We start from the raw sequence: 22,662 nt of genomic DNA, 5'->3' as shown, positions 1-22,662 counted from the left end.
ACTTGGAATACTGCATCCAGTTTTGGTCACCGCGATGTAAAAAAGATGTTGAGACTCTAGAAAGAGTACAGAAAAGAGCAACAAAGATGATTAGGGGACTGGAGGGTAAAGCATATAAGGAACGGCTGCTGGAATTGGGTATGTCTAGTTTAATGAAGAGAAGGATGAGGGGAGACATGATAGCAGTGTTCCAATATCTCAGGGGCTGCCATAAAGAAGAGGGAGTCAAGCTATTTTCCAAAGTGCCTGAAGGCAGGACAAGAAGCAATGGATGGAAACTGATCAAGGAGAGAAGCAACCTAGAACTAAGGAGAAACTTCCTGACAGTGAGAACAATTAACCAATGGAACAACCTGCCTCCAGAAGCGGTGAATGCTCCAACACTGGAAGTTTTAAGAAGAGACTGGACAGCCATTTGTCCGAAATGGTATAGGGTTTCCTGCCTGAGCAGGGGGTTGGACTAGATGACCTTCAAGGTTCCTTCCAACTTTACTATTATTATTATTATTATTATTATTATTATTATTATTATTATTATTATTATTATTATTATTATTATTATTATTATTATTATTATTATAGTGAAAGAGGCCTATGTGTCTCCCTTCACTCATCTTTTTTCAAGGCAGAACATACCCAGTTCCCTCAATGCCTCTTTATTAGGGTTAGTTTCTAATCTCTTGATAATTTTTGTGGCTGGAAATTTGCTTCATTTTAGTATTATTGTTGAAATAAATTACTTTTTGGGGTCCTTAAAAAAACAAATGTATCTCTCTCATATATATTAAAATGTGATGTGAAGAGGCAGATAGCAAGGTCACGTTTCAAGCAATGGATTTAATATACTATTGGTATGAGAATGCTAAAGAAAGTTAATCTTTTCAAAACTTTCTATACTGTTAGCATTATGTTTCCAGAAATCTTATCGCTGATTGGAAAGTAGGTTATCTGATCAGCTTTATGCATCTGACCAACTTGGCATGCCATTTTTGGCATGCAGCTTCATCAGCTGGATAGCAGGGCATCACAGTGTATAATTTTAAGCCGAACAAGTGATTGGTATTACAGTGACAATAATTCCTTTATAACAGACTGATCGTTTCCAGGGTTTAGAATTCAGAAGTATCATTTTTAGTGTGGAATGTAGGACTAGGACTAGGATACATTCTAATATGAAATCATCATCCCAATCAATCATTGTCATCACCATGTGGGGAAAAACGTTTTTGTTTATTTTTTATTGCTTTTAAAATAATAACAAAAAAGAAAACAAACACATAGGTAATTATAATACAAAACCATATGTTCTAAAGAAAAAAATGCATATAAAGTGCTTAAAAAGAAAAAAAAGGAAAAATTAAAGTATAATATATATCATTATTACAGTTAACAATTATAATTTTATATATACATGTCTAATATAAATATGATTCAAATACACACACACGCACACACACACACACACCACACACACAGTAGGTTTTTAATATATGTAGCCCTTGACTTGCAACCACAGTTGGGACCAGAATTACCCATTGCTAAGCAAGGTGTTGTTAAATGTTCTATTCTATTCTATTCTATTCTATTCTATTCTATTCTATTCTATTCTATTCTATTCTATTCTATTCTATTATTTCCAGTGTTACAATGTCAGACTTTTAGCTGCAGTAAGGCCACAGAATACATTTATGTTGCCCAGTTGTCAAATTCCATTGTATATAGGTATGTAATTCAAGAGAATATTATTCTCTGAAAATGTTAACTTTTGTCACACAGATATATAATATGCATATATACATATACATACATACATAAATACATTCCACTACTTGTCTCCCAAAATCGAATAAGTATACAACTTTGTAAAAGCATGTTTTAAAGATGTATTGTCCTTATTTCATCCCCCACAAAATGCTGTTAGGCAATCCTTTTCTATCTCACATAATGAAGTCTAACAAATTTTAAATATTATTTTTGTGGCATAAATTATAGTTTAAGATCCATTGTAGAAGGAAGTTCTGGCTGAGGAATACTGGGAGTTGAAGTCCACAAGTCTTAAAGTTGACTGATTTGGGCACTCCTGGTGTAGGCACTATAGGAACCTCTAATCCTTTATTCTACAGATTTCTTAGCATCTTCTTATCAAATTGACTTATTGATAACAAATATCTATAAAAAGCTAATAGTAGATTTTTTAGTTTTAAGGTATTTAACAAATTCTAGTATCTCAAGTGGCTCAGAAGTTGAAGATGCTGCTGGTCCAAATAATTTGTTAACAGAGTTGTAGCTGTAAATATTGCCATTGACTTACATCTTATAAATGATATTTATCTCTTAATATGTTAGAATTAATCTTCATTGTCTATCAGTTGATCCAAAGTCAATATCTCCACTTCTATCCACTTCATACATATTAACATCTTTTTCCCAATTTTTAAAATTGGGTTTTCTCATAAGGTTAATTTAGCATGGAAAAGGGAGTCAAATCTTTTTTTAAACATTACATTCCAGAATTTTCTAACTGACATAATTTTTTCCAGAAATACTAGACTTCTAATATATTTAGATCCTAATCCTGTCCATCTAATCGGAGGTGCTATATATATGTATATTCCAAAGTTGCCCAAGTTGGAATATTAATATCAATTATTGGCTTTGAGGATTTAATACTTGATAATAGGTAAGCAGGATGATATAGCTCCAGACTTGGAAAAATGAATCTTCCCTCATTAATTGGTAATTGCATTTTTTGTAAAGATATTCTTGGGATTGAAGAATACCTTTAAAATTTTGTAAGCAAAGAATTTATTTTCTGAAAATATTTTCCAGATACATGAACTGGAATTCCTCTCAGAATATAAATTAATCTGGGAATAATATTCATTTTTCCCCAAAGTGTTCATTTTCCCCCAAAGGGCAAGGTTTAATGACTCCCTTCTATCAATATTTGAAGAAAATTCTACATTTTATTTATATTACTGTACTTGTTACTAATTTAATTATGTTTTTTAGTATACACATAGCTAGACCACATGGGGCAAAAATGATATATGATAACAATTGAGAGTGCTTTTTTAAAAAAGACAAATATGGTAATTCCTGTTAATAATGTAGCTGTTCACATTGACCAGGATTGGAAAGCTATTCTAGTTGTTTGTATTTTGAAAAATAATAATAATAATGTGATTAATGTGATTAACAATGTTATGTGCCATATCACACTTTGCTTCTGAAAACTCTGAATTTTGGAAGTGTGTGATGTGCTATGTAAGATATAAACCCAAAGATCCTCTTTGGGACTGATTGCATTGGTATTAGCCTTTGATAAGGAGCGCCAAAACAAACTAACTAACTCAGGTTAGTTCTTCTTCTTCTTTATATTCTTTTTGTTTTTGGTGCTGAGTAGAAAAGAACAGAAAATGTTCTCATAAAGGACACAAAAGTGATTTATTTTGTAGAAGAAATCAGAGCATTTAGCAATGTTGATTTGAATATTTTGGAAATGCATTTCCATCTGTTGTTATCCCCAATATTGCCAACATTTAATCCATAGAAACAAATTCTTTCACATTTCTATCTGTAGTTGTGTTATGAGATGTAGATACTGATGATATAAAATTGCAGTAATAATTTATTCTAGGGTTTAGTATGCTGAAAATATGTGTATTTGTGGAAGGGCAACTTTTTAAGTAGAAGGGTAGTTCAATCTGAAGTTATCTTCTACTATAATTCTTTAAGTTTTTTGCTAAATTCTCATCCCTTCTAAACAAGGTGTGTGTTTTGTTTTATCTGCCCAGGAATTGAATAGCTTTAATTACTTGGACCTCTATAAACTTGCTGATCTCTTCAACCTCAATCTGCTGGAGAAAGCCGTGGTTGATTTTTTAGTGAAACATCTCTCAGAACTACTAAATAATCACCCCGACGAAGTCCTGGCGCTGCCATATTGCCTCATCCAAGAGGTTTTGAAAAGCGATCAACTCACGTCACTCAGCGAAGAACAAATCTGGCAGGTAATGTACAAAGAGTGATTAAACTATTGAAAGACCAGTATTGTATCCATAGCTAGGGAACTAATTATTGATTGACTAATCTCATGACCATATCAAATAAAATAAAATAAAGTAGAATATAATGTCTATTTCCAGAATAAAACAGGAAAAAGAAAATGCAATAATATGTATTATTATTATATAATTAGTACATGTACTAAATGTATACTGTACATCCATAAGCATTTCTGAAAATCAGATTGCTAGAGCAAATGACAAGAAACAATAAAAGAAAAACATTAGGAATTAATTATTAGTGCAATATTAATTAATTATTGCCCCGAGGAAGCACTAGGGGGCATTCTGAAGTCTGCTTCACCCCTTTGACAAGAATGCAAGTAGAACTTTACTGTTCCAGAAGGGGAGGGAGGGGTTGATAATACTCAAGACCTTCATATGCCAAGAAGGGGCTGTAAAATGGAGCAGGGGTTAACAAATACAGCTAATTGGTTGGGGGATTATATTCTCAGCTTTTGCTGCATAGCTTGTATCATTACATTCTTAGCATAAGAGGCTCTTGGTATTCAATACAGTCTACTTTACAGTTAGAAAAATACGCAAGGATAAGCTGAAGTATGCTTTGCCACAACCAAAAGTAGAGATTCAGTTCATTTCTCTTATATTTAGCAATATTAGTCTGTGTATGACAACTATCAATAGCAGTTTCCTTGAAGAACTAGATACATATCTCTGATAATTAATTTGATGAAGTTGATCTTGGAGGAAGTGGCTGATAAATTGGCATGTCAACATGATCCCTTAAATCCCATAACTGTCACACTTCCTATCAGTGGAGATTCTCTGGAATGTCCAAATTTTGAACTGGGCTAAAACATAAATAGGTTCTGTCTGACTAAATTCAGTTTCTTAGTAAGAAATCTTTGTTGTATTTAAGTATTGGGCTTTTCAGGACTCCAAATTCAAAGTAAAAAAAGATGCTTTGGAGCGTATGGGAATATGCAGGTAGTACCTCTCTGTAGATGAAGCACCTAAAGGCAGGTCAAGAAGCAATGGATGGAAGCTAATCAAGGCAAGAACCAACCTAGGAGAAATTTCCTGACAGTTAGAACAATTAATCAGTGGAACGGTTTGCCTCCAGAAGCTGTGGGTGCTCCAACACTGGAGGTTTTTAAGAATAGATGACAACCACTTGTTTGAAATGTTATAGGGTTTCCTGCTTGAGCAGGAGGTTGGACTAGAAGAACTCCAAGGTCCCTTCCAACTCTGTTATTCTGTTCTGTAGATACTCAAACTAAACACATTGTTTTTCCGGGATTGTGCTGAAGCTGTGGAGGCCAGCTGCATAATCCTGACGGGAAAGGGGAGCTTCTTTCAGAAGTTGCAGACAGGTGCTATGCACGAGCGCCCCATGCACTCTGAAGCACCTTTTTACCTTTGAATCTGAAGTGTTACACAGCACTACTAAGTAATAGATGAGGATCCTTATCTCTTTCCACTCTGCCCTGGAAGCATCTTAAACAGAAGCAGAAACTGCTTATGAATGGTGGACTCTGGCTGGAGATCTGCGTGCAGCAGAGTTTTAGTTCAGTGCCATTGTTTTGGAGCCATTCAACAGTTCACATTTTCTCCTTCTCCCCTTACTTTGAGCAGGAGGGCAAAATTCATATCTCCAAGGGAAAAAAGTTGAGTTTACCATGTGGGAAATGCAAGCGTGGGATTGTCAGAAAATACGTCTTATACTGAAATGCAGTAGCAAGACCGTTTCCCCAAGTCACGAAGCATTATGAGAACCTGGTCTGTTTCTCCTCCACATGCTGCATGTTCACAACACACCTACTTTTTGCAGTTGTGCTTCTCTGCTGCAGCACATTTAGCATTGCGAACATTGCGAACAGTGACAAAAGTGCTGCTTTCCGAGTGACAGCAAATGCTGCACTGGCGATTCTAGGTGTTATTATTATAATTGCCTTACTAATGCCGTTACCTAGAATCTTTAAGCTGTTCTATTGCTGTGGGCAAAATGAATGAAACCGGAATTTCATTTCTGGACCTCTAGAATGAATTAAGACACACATAAATATTTGCCAATTTAGGCAGTAAGTAACTCTTTTTGTTTTATCTTAGTAAATAAGCAATTCCTTCGCAGTCAAGCCAATACATGAAAATCAAATCAGGGCTGCTCTGTTGCCTCGAGTGTAGTTAAGTTCATCATTTTTGTTAAGGTTATACTGGTAAAGCAATATACCATGGAAGAATCTAATATTCAGCCCAGGGTGAAGATTGGGTATGCCAGAGGATTAGTGTCAGGGTGCTTTAGAGAAGTGAAACTTGATATACAGGCTGGAGCCAGAGCTACAGAATCTCATTAAATTGCTGAATTGTTCATTACTGAGCACTCTCCCTTTAATAAAGTGCTCATTGACTTTGACAAATCCCCATCCTGTGTCTTAAAGGACAACAACAGGGTAAGAGGCATTGGTGAGGAAGGGGGCTACTGGCTGAAATTTGGGTGGGGGCATTGGTGGAAAAGCAGTAGAAAAGCTGGTGAAGAATACTTGTGTGTTAAATTGGTGAGGTGTTGGTAAAAGCCAGCTGCAGCCATGTTGTGTATGCACATACATGAACAGAGGAACTCTGATTTAGTATTCCCCCCCAAGGCATCATCCACTAGTTGTGCTTCCAATAAGCATCAACCACAAATTTAATGGTGTCTCTGCGCTTTCCTTTTCCCAAGGGCAGGGCGCTTGGAGTGGATAGCAATATTGTCTAGGCATAAATAATTCCTACACTCTTGTCACTGAAATGATGACTCATATTCAGTATACAGGCTGAACAATTTAGAAGAAAAATATTTATCTTGAATACTGGTAAGGCCAGGCTATAAACAGATAGGATTGTGGCTAACATGGAGTTGTGGTCACATGATCCTTGTGTAGATAGTCTCATGGTTCTTACATTGCCAGGGAATGTCCCCTATCTGTGAGAGCCAATAAACAAGTGCTAATGCTTAAAAACTTGGTAAATGTTGAAATAACATTTTTTTAAAAAACAAATTCTGGGTAGAATTTGAATATAAGAAAATGTTACGATGCCAGCATTAGTATACTTGAATTCTTATACACTAATGGTTTTGTTTCTGATGAAAACACAAATGCCTTGTTTTCAAAATCAGATATCAGTGGCATATCACCTTGCAGACGATGACCCAATAAAGCTCACATCTTTTTATAAAAATATTTTAGGACTTGCTGTGTTGTTTTTTTTTTTTTCAAATATAAATTTTTATTATTTTCATCATAAAAAAAGCACATCACAAATACATCACAATGTAAAAACCCTACCCCCCACCCCCCCCGGACTTCCCAAACCTAATCCCAGGATACTATTCAGCTAAAAGTAAACTAGTATTAATATCCCTAACTCCACAAAATATTATTTTACATAAGTAGGTGAAATATATATATATAAAAAAAAAAATTATCTAAAAACCTAAATTATATTCCACCATTCTATGTTTATTTTGAATATAAACAATCCATCTTCTCCATATTGATAAAAATTGTTCATTTGAGTGATCCTTCAGATAAGCCGAAATTTTTGCCATTTCAGCAAGATGTGAAACCTTCAATCTCCAGTCCTCCATTGTAGGTAAAACTATACTCTTCCAATTTTGAGCTATCAACAAACGGGCAGCAGTTAAAGGACTTGCTGTGTTTAACATCACAGTTAGAGAACACAATGTAGAAAATTACAACATATTTTTTTTCCCTTTATGTTAATTTTTCAAAGTCTTGCTCAGGAAGTAAGATAACTTAGGAAGAAAAAAGACGATCTTAAGACTAATTGCAATTTCACAGCACTTAGATGGACTATAACAAGGATTGTCTGTTGCAAAAACCTCAGGACAGACAAGAATCGATGGGTATCAACTGTGCTCTAGATGTTTGGGAATTCTGGCTAATAAATTTCTGCAAGCCAAAAATATTATTAATATTGTTGGTTGGTTGCATAATCAGCCAGATGTTTAGACTGGATTTGGGATTTTTATCTGCCTATTGAATCCTTCTCAAAGACCTGGGATAGGCAGATGTTGTTAAAGATATCATAGCAGGATGTAAGCTGTTCCAAGTAGAGCTGTCTTTTGCAATTTACTGATAATTTTGTCAATGCCAATGGTATTCAAATAGTACTTCAGTTGTTTTGGGATTGCACCCAAGGTGCCTATTGCTATTGGTAGTATCTTTGCTTTCTTTTACCCCAGTTGTTCTACTTCCTATTTGCAGTCTTTGTATTTTGTTATTTTCTCCCTTTCTTTGTCTTCTCTTCTGCTATCTCCAGATATTACAGCATCCATTATCCAGATTTTTTTGTCTTTCTTATCAACAGCTGTTAAATCTAGGGCATTATGTGGTACAGACACAGAAACCCACTTCAATTGAAAAGTATGGATTTATACTATATACACAGAGGTTGAGGTGGCAAAAATAGTTCCTCTTGTGGTTTCTTGCTTTGTGGCTTGTGTGATGTGATTTTTTTTTAAAAAAAAAATTCTCACAATCTAATAGCCATACTTCAGAGACCATCCTAGATGAGGAAAGTCTGGTTTGGGAACAAGACATTTCTCTCTCCTCTGCCTCCCCCTTTCTCTGTTGGAAATATACTTTGTTAGAATAGTTCTTGATTTTGTTGAATAGAAAATATTAGGAAGAGAGTGAAATAGAAGGAAGTAACAACACAGCAAACAAGCAACACTGAAAGACTGAAGCACAGAAGTTTGTAGGAAGACAGGAAGTCAAATCATGAAGACACTCTGTGTGGGTGTTCAGAATTGTGGGAGTTATGGTCCAAAATACTTGAAAGACCTTAGATCACTTATTCCTTACTTTATTGAATATGTATTATTGTGTTGACATAAAACATTTTGCCTTTTGGTTTAGACAGCTAATTTGAAGGACGGTACCCCAGGGAATGATGAGTTTGGAAATAGGAACTTAAAAGGACAAGATTTGAATTTGATTCATATGTTAACTATATGTTTGGCTATTTTGAATTTAGAATAGATCCAGATATGTCATTGTGTGAAATCCTTATTTTCAGAATGTGTCTTTATTCTGCAATTCTGTGGTAGGCCTACATTCTTTGCTTCCACTTTTATTTTTCGATGCAGAAAAACCATAAAAATGGGACAAATTGTTCAGTGTCTTTTGGCTGGTTGCACCAGAAACTGTTGGCCTGCATACATTCCTAATCTGTATTTTGATTGATTCTGGGTGATTCTGACATAATGAATTACAGTATGTTCTTCTGCTGATTTTAGATAGTAATCCTGTAATCTTAAACATACAGAAAGTAGTTAACAATATTAGCACAATGACTACATTTGAATATGTCTTCTAGAGCAGAGGTCCCCAACCTTTTGGGCACCAGGGACCGGTTCTGTGGAGAAAGGTTTTTCCGCAGAAAGGAGAATGTGTGGTTTTGTGTGCTGCCTGCATCCCACGGATGGGACTTTGCTTGTTTGTGCGGACCGGTTGCTGGCATGGCGCGGCCCAGTACCAGTCCACGGACCGGACGTTGGGGACCCCTGTTCTAGAGGTCTCCCTGTTCATTTTCTACAGCACTGAAGGAAAAAAACAGTAGCTCAGCTTCAACATAAGATATTCAAGATATTTGTAAAAGTCTTTGATTTCATTAGGATTTAGTTGCATCTAACCGTTCAAGGTACCACTTCTTGAAACCTCGTAAAATTGGTAGAACTTAATGTTTTGTCTCATGGATTTGGGAGCATGCATACAGTTTATGCAATCCCCTTTAACCTTTTTCACAGATAAAATTGTTTTATATCTTTTATAATGATTTTTTAAAATTATTTCAGCAGTGTTCTCCTACTTAAACTGACATAATAGGATATTCTTTCCAGGTTCTTCATATCTTTATTTTTGAACACATACACCCTTATAACTAAGTGATAGTTAAAAGAAAATCTGCCCCCCTTTTGATTTTTATTGTCTGTTTTACAGGTCAACCAAGCATTGCTGAAATGCACTGTTTTGCTTCATTTAGATAACTACCATATTTGAATGGTCAATGTAGATTCATTGCCAGGATTCAGAAATGTCCCTATTTTGGTGTGCTTCCTCTATCCTGCAAGGCTGAATATCAGAGTGTAACTAACATATGCTGTGTGGTTTTATACTTTGGTCTGGGGTTCTGAATGTATATACATGTAAATAAAAATTCATTAAAATCAAAGGGTCTGATTTCAAAAGGAATATTTTTTAGAATTTGAGGTGGAGTTGTTTTTTTTTAAGATTTAGGTGCTTCAAAAGGACAGTGGCTTAATTTAGCTCTTGATCAGATTGTCTCTTTTTCAAGATTTGGCCCCTCATCTCATGTTGAGAGAGTTCCCCCCCCCCTGCATTCTGGATGGGGTGATTGGTTCAAGATCAATCCTAGCAAAATCAACCAAGTAGCTGTGGGTTGTGGGGACCATCTGGAATCAGGAAGCTTCCGTCTTTGGCTCTAAATGAGACTGCACTGATCCAGGCAGACCTAATGCATAATTTGGAAGTCTCCCTGACTTCCTGAAGAACAGGTGGCATTTGTACAAATCCATCTTTTACATCAGTTGCATCCATTGCAGTGTCACTCATGCCTTAGCCACCTCTGATCTGTATTACCTGAAAATGTTCAACATGGAGCTGCCCTTCAACTACTCACATGGTCTAGATTAGAATGCAGCAACGTGAGCAGTTACGGTCATACCTTAGTGTTCCCATGGAACCCCACTGTTTTGCAGAGGGTACTGGTACTCCTGACCTTCCAGGTGCAATACAACGTGCTGCTTATTTGTGAGACCACTTGTCTCCGATGAGACAAGTGATGAGTGATGAGACAAGATGATTAGGGGACTAGAGGCTAAAACATATAAGGAACGGTTGCTGGAATTGGGTATGTCTAGTTTAACGAAGAGAAGGACGAGGGGGGACATGATAGCAGTGTTCCAATATCTCAGGGGCTGCCACAAAGAAGAGGGAGTGAAGCTATTTTCCAAAGCGCCTGAAGGCAGGACAAGAAGCAACGGGTGGAAAATAACCAAAGAGAGAAGCAACCTAGAACTAAGGAGAAACTTCCTGACAGTTAGAACCAGTGGAACAACCTGCCTCCAGAAGCGGTGAACGCGCCAACACTGGAAGTTTTTAAGAAGAAACTGGACAGCCATTTGTCCGTAATGGTGTAGGGTTTCCTGCCTGAGCAGGGGGTTGGACTAGATGACCTCCAAGGTCACTTCCAACTTTATTATTATTATTATTATTATTATTATTATTATTATTATTATTATTATTATTATTATTATTATTATTATTATTACTTCTGCCCATCTGATAAGATCTGACAAGATGGGCATAATCCAGATTTCTGCTGTGAAAGAGTGCCATCTGAATGAATAAATGAATTTCAGATATTCTGGCTAAACTTTAAGAATAGCCCAGGGATGGGATACTAAGCTTTTAACTTTGTAGAGTCTTATTCAAAGCATTTTATTTTGGACTGTAATGCAATCTGTTGTAAGAACTTTAGAACATAGGCACATATTTTTCTACCAAAAGGAACATTTTACTATAGCCTTGTGATAATCATATTGTGTGCTGAAATGTTAAGGAAAGCAGATCCCCAATTGGCTATTACAACTGTCTGATTAGAAAATTAAAGCAATGTAATTGTAGCTGCATAATCTCCTATGATGCTGAGCTTTAGTCCTTGACTGGGCAATTCATAAAGTGCCCTATGATTTTCTGTCAGCTCTTTGATGATGGTTTTTTTTTTAAAAAAAAAACTGATTAGAGAAGGAAAAATAATTCTTGTTTGTAGTGTTCTGTCTCCTTTCCTTTCTGCAAAAGTCGAGCCCAATCCATTTTTTTTAACTTCACAACAAGCTTATGAGATAAGTCTGAGAAATAAGTGTACTTGGTGGTTTTTAAATGGACTGATCTACATTTCTGAACGTAATTTGTCTTTGGTTGATTTCTCCAACCACACAAATTTTGTCTCCTTCTATTCTGTTCTGTATTTGTTCATTTGAAAAGTAGCCTCCTGAGGGGGAAATGGACAGACTGTCAGACTGGCAAGAGTTCTGAGACTCTTTACGTTATTTTTTTCCAAACTTCTGTTGCTTTGGAAAGAATAAGAAGGACCCAGGGGATATACAAGTAAAGTAAAATAAAAAGTTGCTGGTTCTCCAAACAGCATTGGTTGCTTTCCCTTCACTTTTAGCTTGGAGAGGTGAAGAGCACCACAGAAAGCTTTTAAATATAGAACACAAGTCAGACTTGAAACAATTTTTTTTGTGGTATTATAGCTTCATTGTATTATGCTGTCTTTCCCATAACACTACAGCTAGTGATCACTGCAAGAATTTCAAACGGTTGGTACATGGAATACAATACAAAGCAGGTCAGTAATACTGCTGAAGGATGATCTTCTGCTCTTCGGCTATATACAGCTGCTTATTGCTACTGCTGTTTCTGCTGTGATCTGTTAAGCATCTTTGATCATGGGAATTTATTTTTTTTACATGCACAACAATTTCCTCTAGACACAATCAAATCAAAGCTAAGCATCTTTAAATCCCATTGATTTCAGTGGGAAAGAGTGAATTGCACTCTTAATGGCTTCCCATGGAAACTAATGGGACTCAAGCATATTTAAATTAGACTGGATCATGCCCACTTAACATTGCTACATTTACATATCTTCCAGTAGTTAATAAGCCTGGAGGCACACTAATATTGCTGTAGCTACAATTAAGGGTAGGTGCATGTAAAAGGACATGGAAATAAATTCAGTTTGCCGGGTAGGTACAAACTGGAAGTAAATTTATGAAATATGAGGCTCTTTGAATTAGCTTCACTCTTCTTTCTCTGCTTTGCCTTTCTTCAGATACAAATTAATCTCCTCTGCTAAGCCTCTTGTTTTGCTGCAGTGTCCTGAATGCTGATGTACTGTGGGGATATACGATTGGCTAGATGTATGTGATGCAGTTCAAGAACATAAAGGTGTCTTGCAGTTTTCCACTTAAAACACCTACTTTGCTCAGTGATAAAATGAGGTTGCCTTTGGCACTTTTATTTTAATAGTTACTAGAATCTGAGAAACAAAGTGGTAGAATTATGCAAAGCTAGCTGAGAGAGTTTAGGAGCTGGAGTATGGGGTTAGTTACTCTACTCTACAATGCCTAGAATATTCCATTCTCCTTTCCTCATAATTAAGAGTATCTGTTGGCTTTAATTCTTGATTAAGTAAGAATGTAGTTCTGAAATCAGCAGCCCCAATAAAAATATGGGTATGTTTGTCTCTGTGTGTGTATTCCAGAAATGTTCTTGGCTTTTATTTTTATTTTTTCCCCAAGAAGAGAAAAAACATCATAAATGTATCACTTTAACACTGAGAATGGCAATACATGTATTGTTGAAGAAAATGTTTTGCAGAGCTCTTTGCACATTCATTCTGGTTGCTATTGCTCCCTTTCCATTTTCCAAACTTTCCTGACATTGTGAAAACTGTTGGCTGAAATAAACTGCCTGGTTAATCAAACATCACGGCAAGGTGAGGTCACTGGAAGTCAGTTATCTTGTGACTGGGTTTTGCTGAAATTATGCTGAAGGCGCACTTAAAGCCTGCACTTGGAGCAAGGGGAGGAGGCAGAATCCTACCTGTGTTTTTATAACTCTGCACTGTCAGAACTCATAATAAGTCAAATATTCTTTCTGAGGTACTCGAGGAGGAGGGGAGGGTGGGGGAAAACCTGTAAATTTAAGAGTAATTTCAGATTGTAAATGAAAAAGAGAGGCACGGCTGTTCATTTGCACCAATCATGCCTTCCTTTCATCTGCTCTGATTAGGCCTGGTGCGGTTTCATCAGACTACTCCATCATGGAGCTGTCACTCCAGCCGTCTGTTGATTGAAAACAATCAGGGCTCTGATGGCACAATTATTCTGACCCTTTAACTAGAGGCTGCTGTGATAATGAAAGGTTGATTATGATAGTTTGTGCCTCTTTCAGTTTGCCAAGAAGGTTAATTTGGGCATCAGACGGATGTTTAATGGGCGCTTGCTGGCTACACTGAGGTAAATGAGAACGTGCAGCCTTCGATATTGCATGGATATAGTTTGGCTGCCAATCATTGTCATTTTGAGTTTGTGCCTTGCACTCTGGAAATCACTTTTTTTTTCTTTGGGATTTAATTTATTCTGTGCCCTGAGGAAGTTCTTTCACTCCCTGACCTTCACTGTGGCTTCCTCTGCTCTTAATTTTTTTTTATTTTTTTATTTCCTTGCTTCTCTTCTTCGGCTCCGTAGATTATATTTAAAGCCACAGCGGATCTAGTGGAACCCTGCTTCCCTCCCCCTCCTTTTAATTTTTTCCCCCCTTCCATGGTTGTTTATCATCTGTGTCTGGCAGTCTTATTTTGCTTTTTGTTTCATGCTGTAGAATAAGAATGTCAAAAATTATTGTGGAAGGTATTTTGCTTTAAATAATAGTATGCTTTCCGGAATATTGCCAGGGATCTTTGTGAGGTGGTAGACTTGTATCTGTAATACAAAAACAGGGACAGCAGTTTTTTTTTAAAAATGAAAAGTTTTCACACAATTGCTCCTGCAAGCCACATGATTTTTTTTCTCTCTGTAGTGGTGAAACTCGGATGTGGGCGAGAGGAAGAGAGAGGCAAATAATAGTTATTAAAAATGAATATATGCATTCCATGGGGGAGCAGAATCAGGCAAAAAGCAATAAATAAAGATCTTGCTCTTTGAGGAAAAAGCCTCTATTAAAGCATGCTCTTTTGTTTTCATCAGGTAGGTCTCCACCAGAGCTTCAGGCGTAGAAAAATAGGAAACTGAAAGACTTGTTTCTATTAGCGGTGCTCCTCTGTAAAATGGTTTGGAGGCGTCAGCTGGTTCCAGATGCCACCACTTAGTCTTTGAAGGATTGGTTATTCTGTATAGAGTTTCAGCTCTCTTGATAGTACTGTGGCTTGCCTCCAAACCCCTTGATACAGCACTTCATTCCCATTGGAATCAGTGGAACAAATCCCAGTGGATTTTTTCCCATTGATTTCAGTGGGGTATTTCAAGTTCAGATATTATCCAGTGCATTATTCTTGTACAACCATATTTATCACAGCTATATGGCACTATCACGTGTCCAGCAAAGCATGTACAGTATATGCTAGAAAACAAATCCTGGGTGTGCTTCATTCTACTACCTATGATTGCTAGCACTCAAATAATTGATTGCATCTAATTCATCGTTGTTGTGTTCAGTTTGATCTTTTTAACATGCTTTGTAAAGTATACTTCAGTGGTGTACCTGTCATTTAGGAGTTAGAAAGTTACGTATATGCATTAACAATGACTCCAAATAAGGGAATATAAAATTATCAAGAATGAATAAGGGTCTCATATAGAGTATGGCCAATAGAACATAGAATAATAGAGTTGGAAGGCACCTTGGAAGTCTTCTAGTCCAACCCCCTGCTCGCGCAGGAGACCCAATACCTCAAAAGATAGGTACATATCTCAATAGCGATGTGGTTCTTGACATTTTTTTTATACCTTGCTTTCCCAAGCTTTTTGTGCTGTTCAAGTAAATTGCAACTATAATCCCCAAAACACCCAGTGACCATGAGTAATGGGTACACCTGCCAGAGAAGCTTTCTTCAATCTGGTGGCATCCAAAAACATTGAGATAATGATTCCCATAATGCTCAGTGAATGTCAACACTGGACACTATTGAATGTTTGGGAACTTTAGAGACAAGTTGTTCAAACACAGAGCCAAATTGGAGAAGGCTGCTCTGGACGATTGATTACCAATATAATGTACATTAGTCCTTATGGAAAAACTCCCATGTTGTCATGTGTTGTTTCTTCTTGTTTATGCAGGGCACCCATTATCTGAATGTTTTCTAAGACAAGACGGCCCTGTTATCATACATTAATTCTACACAGAGTCATCATTATTTTAGGGGAGATGAAGGGATGTTTTTATATATGCAGCAAGATTAAATTTGGGAGTATAATTTTTGGTTGATAAGTTGAATAATTCAAATATGTATTTCTCACACCGAATTGTGAATAATGTAGATAAGATCATTTTTAAAAATGTTTTTCCTCCCTTCTAGCTAGCTGTGAGATGGCTGGAACACAACTGCCGATATCAGTACATGGATGAACTTCTACAGTACGTTCGATTCGGGCTTATGGATGTGGATACACTGCATACGGTTGCCCTCTCACACCCTCTTGTCCAGACTAGTGAAACTGCAACAGCACTGGTCAATGAGGCTTTGGTCTATCATCAAAGTATCTATGCACAGCCAATATGGCAGACCAGAAGGACAAAACCTCGCTTCCAGTCAGACACTCTTTACATCATTGGTGGAAAAAAACGGGAAATATGCAGAGTTAAAGAGCTACGATACTTTAATCCTGTGGACCAAGAAAATGTTCACATTGCAGGGATTGCAAACTGGAGTGAGCTGGCTCCCATGCCGGTAGGAAGAAGCCACCACTGCGTGGCTGTAATGGGAGATTTCCTCTTTGTAGCAGGTGGTGAAGTTGAACAAGCGACTGGCCGCACATGTGCAGTACGGACTGCTTGTAGATATGATCCCCGTAATAATTCCTGGGCAGAAATAGCTCCAATGAAGAATTGCAGGGAGCATTTTGTACTTGGGACTGTGGATGAATTTCTCTATGCTGTGGGAGGCAGAAATGAGCTACGTCAAGTTTTGCCAACTGTTGAACGATACTGTCCTAAGAAGAACAAATGGACTTTTGTTCTGTCCTTTGATAGGTCCCTTTCCTGTCATGCAGGATGTGTTGTGGATGGTCTTCTTTGGATATCAGGTAGAAAATGTTTCACCCGCAACTTTGAAGATTAAAAGCATGACAAAACATGTTTGTATCAGTGGCATTAGTTTGGGGCCACATGACTTGGAAAGGTTTCCTTTTGTTTGCTGGAAATTGAGTTTTAAGACAAGGGACAGGTGGTATAATATTTCTGAGCTACAGATACTCAGCAATAGGTATTCAGCACAAAGGAGAGGAGTTGTACGGCCAGAGAATTGTATACAGGGATAATGAAAGTGCAGTGGCTGCTGAACAAAGCAATTACAATTTAAATAGAAGTGTCCCTAGCAATTTATTTTAAACATTTTTGTATTGGCCCATTAAGAGGAAGATGTATGTATCCTTATCTCTTGATGCCAATAAATGCACTCTGGTTCTTTTTCACAAAATTGTTGGATTTAGTACACCTATCCTACCAGTAGTTGAGGTAACATTTTTAAGGCATGACCCTAAAGCAAATATAGTTGTCTGTCAGTGTTCTTCCACAGGTACAGAATTGGTCATCATGGCTTATTTGCAAATAATAATAATAATAATAATAATAATAATAATAATAATCCCAAAACAACTGGAGCACCAATTGAACATCATTGACATTGACAAATTCGCCATTAGTGAATTGCAAAAGGCGGCCTTACTAGGAACTGCTTCCATCCTGCGACGATATCTGTAATACCATTAAACATCCACATCCGCCTATCCCAGATCCTTGGAAAGGACTCGATAGCTAGACAAAAATGCCAAATCCAGTCTGAACATCTGGCTGACTGTGCGATGATCAATAGTAGTAGTAGTAGTAGTAGTAGTAGTAGTAGTAGTAGTAGTAAATTTGTAAACCACCTGATTGTGAACAGCTCGAAAGAACAATTGCATTTGCTACCATTTAAAAATGGTGAAATGAGAATAAGGAAATGAAAATGAACTAAATATAGGAGAGAAGAGTACTGAACCTAAGAATAAGTGTCCTATTTTCAAAAAGGAAGATTTTGCACGTTTTTGAAGTATTGAATAGAAACAGAATGGACAGAACCCTTGTAATCCATAAAAAATAGCTGCTCAGAATGATTTAAATTAGAATTCCTGTGAATGTTTGAAGAATGTCCGTCCTCTCTTACCCTCAAAGAATATTGAAGCCTTCTTGTGTAATGGTGGTGATGATTAAATATATAGTTTGTTCCTCATCAGAGAATAGTAGAGGTTGTAAACTACACAAACACAGAACATGCCCCTCTCTTTTTATAGTATAGTATGACAACACTATGCCAGTATTGCTCTCAGCAGTTATGCACGTTGTGAGTACAAATTTTGACTAGGTTTCTCCCAAAGAAATCCATACTTATATGCTTAATATGTGAAGTATTTAAGTAAAACAGCCACGAAGTCCATCCAAATCATAAAAAAACATTCAGTAATCTGTCTTGATTAATGCAGTATGGTCTGGGACAGCTAATACTCAAAGAGAGGAAAGCATCTATGTTGGTCACATTTTTAAAAAGGCAACAAGGTCTTCCATTTACCTAAAGAAAAAGTAAAATTGCAGACAAGACCAGGTGCAGTATGATTAAATGAAATTTTTAAAAAATTGCTAGCAAGCAAGCGTATTTCTTATGGGGAGGGGGTTGAGAGGGATTGAATTTGAGCAGAATTGACTCAATTCAAATACTGCCAAGTTAGTTCGTGTTAAGATAATTCAACTGAAAAATTTCCTAAGCATCCCAAGGCTTCTTCAGCATTGATAAGTCACATTATGCCAGTGGTTCGCAACCTGTGGGTCGGGACCTCATTTGGGGTCGATCGACCATTTCATGGGGGTCGCCAAGCAAGGCTGTCCGCCATTTTTTTTTGTCCGCCATTTTTTTTGTCTGCCATTTTTTTCCCCTTTTTCCGGCGGGTGCCTTACCTCCCTTGGGCTGGGCCAGCTGGGGTCGGCCTGCTCCGTCTCTGCCGCTTGCCAGCTACGCCTCGGCTGGCGCAGGGGGCGGAACCACGCATGCGCGGCGCTCCCGGGCAGGGAAAGTCCTCGACTTAGACCGGTTGGGTAGTCCTCGACTTATGACCGGTTTAGTCCTCGACTTATGACCGGTTTAGTCCTCGACTTACGACCGGTTGGGGTCGCGGCATTAAAAAGGTTGAGAACCACTGCATTATGCCATTGTATACAATACCAAAGGCCTCTTTCAAACAGCAATAACCCAGAGGGCACTTTGGTCTATAATTTCTTGATGGTATATTTAGAAGACCTGGTAAGCCTGTGTGGTCTAAGCACATAACTGACCCATCAATCCTCCTGGCATACAAATGGCCTGCAATATAGTTACACCGTAGTACAAGCCAGGCCTTTTTGATCCAATATTTCTTGTTTTCCTTAGCTTTTCTTTCCCGCATTTACATAATATTTACCCCCCATCCCCATCCCCAGTTGTCGGAGGCAGCAGCAGGAGGAAGTGCTGCTGCTTTCTGCTTGTGGGAATCTACTTAGCTGTCATAAAGCATGTTGGGTAACCAGATGCTTGAGAAAGCCCACAAGTGTTCTTTATTTCCTCCAGCTATGACCTCCCTGCAATAAGCATTCAGTAGTAGGCTTTAAACTGTGTGACTTTCCACGCCCTGCTAATGTGTATTTATTCTCGTTGTTTTTATTGGCTTGGAGCATTGGGGGATATGAGCAGAAGCACATACCAATGCTTCTTTGTCTTAAGGCACATGTTGATCAAATGTATCTACTGCTCATCAGAAAACCTCAGAACAGACAAGATTTCGGTATTTCTGTTTTATACGTGTTGCTTGTTAAATGCTCCCAAGACATTAATACTTGTGTTTATTATCTGGTTTTATGTTTTCTAGATGGTTGGTTGGTTGGTTGGTTTGGTTTTTTTTAATGGATCTTAAAACCTTGTTACCTCCTAGTACTCCTTGACAAGAATAAGCCAGAAAGCTATCACATGTCTGCTCTACAATCTCACTTCCCCTTTCTACGATTCTCTTTCAATAATCCACTGCCTATGGTTTTGGCAGTGCTACAGGACTATTTTCTCCATTATTTTTGTGGAGGTCTCTTAAAGTAGAAGGGAAACCTTTAACTCTTCAGATTTCTTTTTTTAATTGAATACTATCTAATTAAATAGCTACTATGATATAATGGATAAGATATTAGACTAGACTGCAGGGGTAGGCAACCTTGGCTCTTTTATGACTCGTGGATACCTTCGAGACCGCCTCCTGCCGCAGATTACCTCCCATCGACCAGTACGCTCACACAGAGTGGGTCTCCTCAGGGTGCCGTCGGCCAGACAGTGCCGGCTGGCGACCCCAAGGGGGAGGGCCTTCTCTGTGGGAGCTCCCACCCTCTGGAATGAACTGCCCCCAGAGATCAGGGTCATCCCTGATCTCCCTTCCTNGGGTTTTAATTATATTTTAATTGGACTACGTTTAAATATTTCTTTTTAATTAATTTTAATTTTGTAATTGTTATTTGTGTATTTTAATTGATTGTCAGCCGCCCTGAGTCCGCAAGGAGAAGGGCGGGATATAAATTGAATTTAATAATAATAATAATAATAATAATAATAATAATAATAATAATAATAATAATAATAACAACAACAACTCCCAGAATTCCTGAGCCAGCATAGCTGGCTCAGGAATTCTGGGAGTTGAAGTCCACGAGTCATAAAGGAGCCAAGGTTGCCTATCCCTGGACTAGAGTAAGGGAGACACACAACTTTAGCCATGAAAACACACTGAGTGAATGTGGGACAATCACTCTTTTTCATCCCTACCTCAAGGATTGTGTCCTAGGGAACATACGAGGAGGAGGGACTGCAGATGCCATTGTGGACTCTTGAATCACAGGTGGAATTTGTTTGTAATAAATAAATCCAATACAAATATCTCTCTTTACGAATAGTGAAGAATAAAAAAAACAGTGTGAGCACCGAACCTTCCTTTTTTAATATACTTTGTTAAATTTCTATAAAAATAAAACATATTTAGAAGGAAAAAGATGGGGGAAGGGAAGGTGCAAAGGAATAAAAGAAAAACAAAAATAAAGGAAAGCTAACTTTCTTCATCACTGTTACAAATATAACATCCGATAACCTTTTGATCTAAAATTCAATCATAGCCAATATTTTCTATAATGACAGACATTTCTAAGTATCAATTCCCCCAACTCCCTCTTTATGACCCTATTTCAAATCCTAAAATCAATATAATATTTTTTGTTTGGGTTTCCAGCAAAAAAAAACACCAAAAACCTTTACCAACTAGAAACAAAGTTAGACAAAATCTTTTCCTTAATCAAAGTAGCTAATTTCACCATCTCAATCAGTTTCATTCACTTCACCATCCATTCTTCCATTGTGGGAGTCTGTAAGTCTTTTCAACTCTGGGCATTACAAAAGTCTCACTGCAGTTATAATCTGTAGAAACAAAGTCCCATTTTTCCCCTCTAATTGCTTAACCTATCAAACCTAAATCTCTGGTTTCAACTGTAACTTTGTTTTTAAAATTCTCTGAATTAAGTACGTATTTGATCCAAATAACTCTTGTTGTTAGTTGCGAAGTCGTGTCCGACCCATCGCGACCCCATGGACAATGTTCCTCCAGGTTTTCCTGTCCTCTACCATCTTCTGGAGTCCATATAAGCTCACTCCTACTGCTTCAATGACTCCATCCAGCCACCTCATAATAACTCTTAGCCTCCTTATATGTTCACCAAAGGTGATAAAAGGTGCCTTCAGAATGATTATATTTCCAACATATGTTTGACACACCATTTTTATATATATTTGACAGTTTAAGGTGTTAAATACCAACAATATATCATATAGAAATTCTCTTTCAAATTATAGCTCAAAGTAAATTTCAATAGCAATAGCACTTAGACTTATATACCGCTTACAGCCCTCTCTAAGCAGTTTACAGAGCCAGCATATTGCTCCCAACAATCTGGGTCCTCATTTTACCGACCTTGGAAAGGAGTGGAAGGCTGAGTCAACCTTGAGCTGATCAGGATCAAACTGCCGAACTGTTGGCAGCCAGCAGTCAGCAGAATTAGTCTGCAATACTGCATTCAAACCACTATGCCACCACGGCTCAGTCCTTACACCACATGTTTTCCCATTATGACATTTCCATTTTTTTGTTCTACTTAATCAGTCTTTAATATATTCATCTTGTATATTTATTTTCAATTATCAATAAAGGTTTATACATCTTAGCAACAATGTGCTCATTATTAGTACACAAATCTAGTTCAAATTAAGTTTTCTTATTTGTAAACCAAAATTATACTTATACAAGTTAAATCTTTCTAATCACTGGACATAAAAAAAACATTGATATGTAAAATCCTCCCTTTCAGCACTGAATCTTTGTGATTCTTTAAACGCTTCTTACCATCCTGGCTATCATAGTTGCAAGCAGATACTTGTGGTAGAGTGAAATATCTAGGGAGCAATAGTTTGCCAAACAGGTTCTAGGTTACCAAGCATTGATTTATGCCATAGAGATTTTTTGAATGAAATCTAGAGAAATAGAACCAACACATAGTACTTTGCAGCTATCCAATTCTGCTTTGGGTGATTGCTTATTTCTGGGGTGAGGCTGACCTCTTCATTCTCACATGGAATCTCCTACTTTGTCAAGATTCTTACAAAAAAGGAGAAATGGGAACCTTTATCATGTGAAAGGGACCATGGGGGTTTCAATGATTTTCTGAAATTGAAAGAA

The 22,662-nt window shown here is 37.4% G+C and overlaps 1 protein-coding gene across 2 annotated transcripts in view; it reads left to right on the top strand.

Moving 5' to 3' along the window:
• KLHL32 (kelch like family member 32) overlaps positions 1-22,662 on the top strand; it is a 70,912-nt gene that overhangs the window by 33,888 nt on the left and 14,362 nt on the right. The window contains exons 5-6 of one of the 2 annotated variants that reach the window (XM_015817739.2): positions 3,798-4,013; positions 16,200-16,926. In XM_015817739.2, the coding sequence (XP_015673225.2) occupies positions 3,798-4,013; positions 16,200-16,926 (943 nt within the window). Of the gene's footprint in view, positions 1-3,797; positions 4,014-16,199; positions 16,927-22,662 lie in introns of those variants that run through there. The other variant, XM_029284471.1, reaches the window with a different exon arrangement.

This window comes from Protobothrops mucrosquamatus, unplaced genomic scaffold (assembly GCF_001527695.2).
Source record: "Protobothrops mucrosquamatus isolate PMUCROS unplaced genomic scaffold, P.Mucros_1.0 scaffold632, whole genome shotgun sequence".
Taxonomy (NCBI): Eukaryota; Metazoa; Chordata; class Lepidosauria; order Squamata; family Viperidae; genus Protobothrops; species Protobothrops mucrosquamatus.
This window is presented reverse-complemented; position numbering and strand designations above follow the sequence as displayed.